The following is a 7,985-nucleotide window of genomic DNA, read 5'->3' on the forward strand; positions in this document are numbered from 1 at the left end:
CTCCTAGGAGACGCCAGCGCTCACTTCCGCTCCGTTTGGCTGTGTCCCGTAGGGTGCGCGCGCAAGCTCGCGCCCGGCCTTAAAGGGCCAGCGCGCGCAAATAGGAAATCGTCATCATCATCAACTGCCACGATTTCCTGGTCTATAAGAAGGCCCCTGGCCTTCTAATCCTTGTCTGAGCATTGTTAGTTTTCCCAGTCTGTCTTGCAAATGGTCCCTTAGCGTTTCCCGTTCCAATTGTTACCCGTGCCTTGTTACCCGTTCCTGTTTCCCGTGCTGTGCCTTAGTATCGAGTCGTGCCACGTCCTGTGTCATCTGCCACGTCCTGTGTCATCTGCCACGTCCGGAGGAATACGCCACTTCCTGTGTCATCTGCCACGTCTGGAGGAATCCACCACATCCTGTGTCATCTGCCACGTCTGGAGGAATCCGCCACGTCCTGTGTCTTCTGCCATGCCCGGAGGAGTCCGCCACGTCTGGCGCAACTTGTGGCTCCTGTGTCATCCGCCACGTTTGGCGCCATCTGCTGCACCCATCTCATCTGTGCCAGAGCTGCGGCCACCATCTGGACTATTCAGGTACCCTTGTGCGGGACATTGTATTTCTGGGGTGTCCTGTTGTTTGGCCATTTGCCTCCCTGCTGCGGCGGTACGGCCTAGTGGGTCCACTAACCTGCTTCGTGACAGTACGTTCAGGCCCTGGACCCCGCTGGTCAACCTGAGACTTTGACGACACAAGCAATGCTGGCCGAGATGGAGGATCTCCAGTCACGACAAGACCAGCTCCTCCTGTCGGTGAACACCATAGCCCATCGGCTGCTTGCTCCAACCACAGTCATCACTGCACCCGTTCCTGCGGTTCCGCCTGCTACACTTCCTGTCTGTACCGGTACCAACCCCCTGTGTTTCTTGCGGCTACCTACACGCTATGACGGAGATCTGAGGTCCTGCAGGGGATTTTTGAATCAGTGCCTGATCCATTTCAGACTACATGCCAGGTCCTTCTGTTTGGATGACGTCAGGATCGCCTTCATCATCTCTCTCCTTACCGGCAAAGCCCTGGCATGGGCTAATCCTCTGTGGGAACATCAGGGACCAGAGACCCGGGACTTGCAGTGCTTCCTACAGACCTTCCGCTCGATCTTTGAGGAACCTGGGAGAGTTTCTTTGGCTGCTGCATCCTTGCTAACCCTACACCAGGGAAACCTCTCCGTGGGCGAGTATGCCATCCAGTTCCGTATCCTGGCTGCTGAATTGACCTGGAACAACGAGGCTTTGGTGGCTACATTCTGGCAGGGACTGTCTTCAGGGATCAAAGATGAGCTGGCTGCTCGCGATCTGCCATCTACCCTGGACGATCTTATCTTACTCGCCTCCCGAGTTGACATGAGGATCCGGGAACTTTCCCAAGAGGTTCTCCGGGAGAGAGAACTTCCCAAGCTGGATTCTGCTCTCCCGCAATCCCCCTCAGTCATTCCACCAGAGGATTCATTGCACGTAGTCAACTCCTTCCTTATCTTCTCATCATCTTGTTACACAAGGGTGTGGAGGGCGTAGTCATGAGGCCCCTTGTTTACGAGTCATTTTTTGGGTATTCAACAATATCTTCTTTAAACACAGCAAAACATATTTCTCTAAGCATCGATTTGAAATTGAACTTAACATGGAGTGTAGAACAATTAGACAAAATGCTGGAGTTGGTTAATTTCTTTCACACAAAAAAAAACACCAAAAATACATAAAAAATGCTTGAAACGCAGCACACAAGTCTGTTCCCTTATGTTTATCTAGCCTGATGTAGATCATGATTCAAAACTGTTCAATTATTTCTTTGTAAGAACATAAACTCCTTTATATATTATTCTCTAATACGTTCTGCATTTACATCGACAGATATATAAATAAAAATGAAAGAACTAACATGGGTGGAATTCATTGCTCATTTGTTGTAGTATTTTTTCTAAGGCCTCCTTAATATCTTTATTCCTCAAGCTGTAGATCATAGGGTTAAGTAGAGGAGTCACAACATTGTAGAACAGGGAGAGAAGTTTCTTTGCTTCGTTCATATTTGGAAATAAATAGATACTAATAAGTGAGCCATAATATAAAGACACCACCGCCAGGTGAGAGCTGCAGGTGGAGAAGGTCTTCTTTCTACCAGATACAGACGGGATCTTCAGTATGGTGAAGATAATGTACACATATGAAATGATGATAACCATGAATGGGCAAATTACTAGAGGAACGGCTATTAACTTACTTTCCATTTTCACTATAAACGTGTCTGAGCAGGACAGTTCAAGTATCGGGTCAAAATCACAGAAGAAATGGTCAATGATGTTTGGTCCACAAAATACTAAATTACTTATCGTTAAAGACATCATCAATATTATACAAAAAACAAACAACCCAGAGACAATAAGTATTTTTACACAAAATGTGAGGTCCATGACGGAGGTGTAATGAAGAGGGTTACAGATGGCCTGATACCTGTCATAGGACATGATGGTCAGGAGAAGACATTCTATTGACTCTGTGGCTAAAAAACAATAAAATTGTATCAAACACTCGATAAAAGAGACAGAACTTCCTCCATACAGCACAATACGGAGCATGTTGGGTACTATGGTGGTGGTGAGTAGGATATCTGATAATGAGAGTTGTGTGAGGAAGAAGTACATGGGAGAGTGGAGCGACTGGCTGTAGGACACCACTAGAATGATGAGGAGGTTTCCACATACGGTCATACAATAAGTTAGAAGCATCAGAAGGAAGAAAAAGTTTTTTACACTTTGGAAATTTGGAAAACCCAAGAGAACGATTTCAGTCACAATGGTGATGTTGTAATATTGCATAGTCATGATCATGATTACTTTTGCCAACAATTGTGAATAAGTGTTGCTAATGATATAAAATTCTTGCTTTGATGGGTTTACCAGAATATGATACAGATTCCACCTAAAAAAGAAAGACTGAGAAGAAGAAAATGAACTTTAATCAAGGGATTTTTCTTTAAAAAAGCAGATTTCTTAAGGGAAAATTACAAGTTTACTCTTCTCTTACACCTTCCCTTCAAAACCGGGATAAAAAAATATGTATTATGCATAAACAATTCAGTGCAGGATCTTAGCTGCCGTGTTTGCCCCCTTAGCATCTCCATATAAGTTTTCGATAGATTGAAGGCCTATAAGGGCAGGTCTATCTTTTCTATCGCGTCAAATTTGTTTAGTATACTTTTTGCTCAATCATTATTAATATAAGTGTTCAATATATAATTGTTAGATAAAAAATAATGTTATTTTGGGGTGGAAAAAACATAATTCACATAAAACCAAAATCAACAAAAAAAAAAGAAAAAACTATCAACAAAAACTAAAAATACATAAAACGACATATTACCAGTCACCCAGAAAATATATTTTTGTAGATTTTGTGAATTGAAGATTCTTTAAAATTTTACATGATAATATAAAAAAATTATTAACAAATGTAATGAGTGAATATACATTTTATTATAGATATTGGGATATATATAATTTTTTTTTTCTTGGCAGCTTGATGTATATATAGTTTCCAACTAAATTAAGATGAGATTTTTATTTACATATAAAGTTATTGTGTATTTGTATCATATCAATTATTAGGCTTCATTCACATCTGCGTCAGGGTCCCATTCTGACATTCTATCAGAGCTTCCCGTCCTGACTAAGACAAACGAAAACCATAGGATTTTGTTTGCATCACCATTGATTTCAATGGTAACGGATCCGGTGCCAATGGTTTCCATTTATCACTGTTGTGTAAGAGTTCCATCATTTTGACGGAATGAATAGTCGACTATGGTATTGATTCCGTCAAAACAATGGAACCCTGGCACAACGGTGGCAAACGGGAATCATTTGCATCGGATCCGTCACCATTGAATTTAAATATGATGCAAACGGAAACCTATGGTTTCCATTTGTCTCAGTCAGGGTCCCGTTCATGGGTTCCCCTGATGGAAAGCGCAGACGGAACCCATGAACGGAGCCCTGACGCAGATGTGATCGATGCCTCAGTGGGTGGTGCACACAATTCCAAATACGCGAATGAGCATAATATATACAAACATACAGTATATACACTACCGTTCAAAAGTTTAGGGTCACTTAGAAATTTCCTTATTTTTGCAAGAAAAGCACAGTTTTTTCAATGAAGATAACATTAAATTAATCAGAAATACACTCTATACATTGTTAATGTGCTAAATGACTATTCTAGCTGCAAACGTCTGGTTTTTAATGCAATATCTACATAGGTGTATAGAGCCCCATTTCCAGCAACCATCACTCCAGTGTTCTAATGGTACATTGTGTTTGCTAACTGTGTTAGAAGGCTAATGGATGATTAGAAAACACTTGAAAAGCCTTGTGCAATTATGTTAGCACCGCTGTAAACAGTTTTGCTGTTTAGAGGAGCTATAAAACTGACCTTCCTTTAAACTAGTTGAGAATCTGGAGCATTACATTTGTGGGTTCGATTAAACTCTCACAATGGCTAGAAAAAGAGAGCTTTCATGTGAAACTCGACAGTCTATTCTTGTTCTTAGAAATGAAGGCTATTCCATGCGAGAAATTGCCAAGAAACTGAAGATTTCCTACAACGGTGTGTACTACTCCCTTCAGAGGACAGCACACACAGGCTCTAACCAGAGTAGAAAGAGAAGTGGGAGGCCCCGCTGCACAACTGAGCAACAAGACAAGTACATTAGAGTCTCTAGTTTGAGAAATAGACGCCTCACAGGTCCTCAACTGGAAGCTTCATTAAATAGTACCAGCAAAACGCCAGTGTCAACGTCTACAGTGAAGAGGCGACTCCGGGATGCTGGCCTTCAGGGCAGAGTGGCAAAGAAAAAGCCATATCTGAGACTGGCTAATAAAAGGAAAAGATTAATATGGGCAAAAGCACACAGACATTGGACAGAGGAAGATTGGAAAAAAGTGTTATGGACAGACGAATCGAAGTTTGAGGTGTTTGAATCACACAGAAGAACCTTTGTGAGACGCAGAACAACTGAAAAGATGCTGGAAGAGTGCCTGACGCCATCTGTCAAGCATGGTGGAGGTAATGTGATGGTCTGGGGTTGCTTTGGTGCTGGTAAAGTGGGAGATTTGTACAAAGTAAAAGGGATTTTGAATAAGGAAGGCTATCACTCCATTTTGCAACGCCATGCCATACCCTGTGGACAGTGCTTGATTGGAGCCAATTTCATTCTACAACAGGACAATGACCCAAAGCACACCTCCAAATTATGCAAGAACTATTTAGGGAAGAAGCAAGCAGCTGGTATTCTATCTGTAATGGAGTGGCCAGCGCAGTCACCAGATCTCAACCCCATAGAGCTGTTGTGGGAGCAGCTTGACCGTATGGTACGCAAGAAGTGCCCATCAAGCCAATCCAACTTGTGGGAGGGGCTTCTGGAGGCATGGGGTGAAATTTCTCCCGATTACCTCAGCAAATTAACAGCTAGAATGCCAAAGGTCTGCAATGCTGTAATTGCTGCAAATGGAGCATTCTTTGACTAAAGCAAAGTTTGAAGGAGAAAATTATTATTTGAAATAAAAATCATTATTTCTAACCTTGTCAATGTCTGGACTATATTTTCTAGTCATTTTGCAACTCATTTGATAAATATAAGTGTGAGTTTTCATGGAAAACACAAAATTGTCTGGGTGACCCCAAACTTTTGAACGGTAGTGTTTCTGATTATAAACAGTAGATTTTAAGTAAAAATGTCGTCTTTAAATCATTTGAAATTATCAATTACTAAAATGGACTCCAACATAGTATAACCCTATGCAAAAAAATGTAAACCAAAACCTCTTTTTGGTAAACCGTTCTGGAATGTTACATTAATGAGGTATACATATTGAGTAGATATATTTCTTGTTTATGCCGTGCCTAATAAAAAGGCACATCTTGGATATGGAAGCTGAAATAGTTCAAACGTCTTCACCTAGTTGATCTTACAGCGCACACCGAGGCTAAATTAAAACAAAGTTTCAACGATTGGGGAGAATAAACCCTGTGGTTCTAAAGATCATGCGAACAAAATTTACTTTTTCTATAAAAAAATAAACAAGTGAATAAAAAAGAATAAATACCAATTATATAAAAAAAAATTCCTTTGCTAATCTTTGCCATCACACATTTGTCTGGGCTAAAATAAACAGGTATTGAGCAAACATTAGATTGTATCCACAATGTCATTGAGGTCGTCTGGGACTAATGTTCGGAATGTTTTTACCAAAAATTATTCTCTTTTGCTCAGATGCACAATCCAATTTTGAGAAGCGATCGGTACCTGATCCAGGAGGGTAATAGAAACCTCACATTTACCTTTACGATGCAAAAGTAAATGCCTAGAAAGTATGGGTCAAAAAGCCGATCCCAGCTCTATTTCTGTGACCATTTAGTCTTGATCATGGGGTCCGGGTAGTTCTACTTTTATAATGTAAATTATATTTACTTGTAGAATATTTGGAATTTTTTTATTGATATATTTAGGCTGCTTAAAAATAATCCAAAATGAAACATACGATGGATAAAGGTCTCTGAATATTTTTGTTCTCTTTTTCTCCGTTTCTCAGTCCTTGGGTGCTCTATGAGAAATAGATAATTTATTTTGCTTATATTTTTTGTAAGCGGACACGATTTCTTCTTGTCTACACAATATGGACATAATGCTAGGATTACTTGTCTTTTTATAGATGATGAATTATACCAATGGTATAAGAAGCCGTAGAGATTTCATTGCCGTTCCTTAAGGACAACATTTCTAGACCGATGATTTATTTCTTATGGGTATTGTCATGTTTCTTGCAATTAACCTAATAGTTTCATATTAAACAAAAATTTAGCAAAGCTGAATTTGTCACGTTATATCGTCTTAAATTCTCTTTTAACCTCCTGACGTCTGTGTCTAAAGAAAATCTCGGCACTCACAGATTCTCTCTTTACTTCTTTTCTTGCTTTAGTCTTGCATACGGCAAGTATAATCCTGCAGCATGCAGGGCACGTTTTGGCCCATAAGAATTTTATGTAAAGTATAACTTGACTACAAATGAAACATTGGCACTAAGGTCACTGATAGACTACAGCGACAATATAATAAAAAACAGCCGACATAGATCTGATGGATCGGTCGGTACAAATGTATCAAAGTTTAACTGATAGTTGCAGCGGGAAATCACACAAAGCCATTAAAAAGTCATAGAAAACATCAAGTTAACCTCTTGGACCGCAGTCATTTGTCAGTTTTTTATCTTTGTTTTTACCTCCCTGCCGTCTAAAAGCCATAACTTCTTTTTTTTATTATTTGTAACAAAAAGGCCCCTAATATTACAGATAAGATGTTTAGAGCCAATATGGGCAAAGGAAAAAAAAAAAGATACCGCAAAGGACATTTCTTTCTAGTAGAAAAATGGGATGTACCCCTCTCAGTGCTCTTAAATACAAGGTTCGGATAGCACAAGGTAATGGTGTGGGTGCATTAGTAGGGGCCCAACCAGATCCAACAGAGAAAAAGTACTATGCACACCAATGTGGAGTTATTTATCCAAACAAATTATTTATTTATTTATAGCCAGTGACAGTGCAACGTTTCGGTCAATAACATGACCTTCCTCAGGCACTTTTGTCAATGCTTTATCCTGCGTGGATGGCGCTGTAAGCTTGGCGGGTAACCACTATAATGCATCTTAATAGCTAGTATGAGCTTACACACATATCAATATAAAATATATTAGTATACTTTTTTCTACTTTTATATACATTTTTTTAAATATGTTTTAATTTATTTTAGACACATCAGAGATGGTGATATACTAATGCAGTGTAGATAAGAATATATACAAGTGACTTGTTTGTGCATGAAAAATAAAATATTTTTTGCTTACTATGGTTACCCGGGTGACAACGTCTAATGACATCAGTACGGAACTTTTT

At 39.9% G+C, this 7,985-nt stretch overlaps 1 protein-coding gene across 1 annotated transcript; it reads right to left on the bottom strand.

The window, feature by feature from the left end:
* Window positions 1-1,915: 1,915 nt before the first annotated feature.
* Window positions 1,916-2,854, bottom strand: LOC142750730 (olfactory receptor 11L1-like). The gene has a single exon (XM_075859714.1). The coding sequence runs from the start codon at window positions 2,852-2,854 to the stop codon at window positions 1,916-1,918; it is 939 nt and encodes a 312-aa protein (XP_075715829.1).
* Between the last annotated feature and the right edge of the window lie 5,131 nt (window positions 2,855-7,985).

The sequence above is a fragment of the Rhinoderma darwinii genome, chromosome 3 (assembly GCF_050947455.1).
Source record: "Rhinoderma darwinii isolate aRhiDar2 chromosome 3, aRhiDar2.hap1, whole genome shotgun sequence".
Lineage (NCBI taxonomy): Eukaryota > Metazoa > Chordata > Amphibia > Anura > Rhinodermatidae > Rhinoderma > Rhinoderma darwinii.

Bases quoted from the DNA above. Each gene is read 5' to 3' on its own strand.
- LOC142750730 (XM_075859714.1), bottom strand. From the start codon at position 2,854: ATGCAATATTACAACATCACCATTGTGACTGAAATCGTTCTCTTGGGT.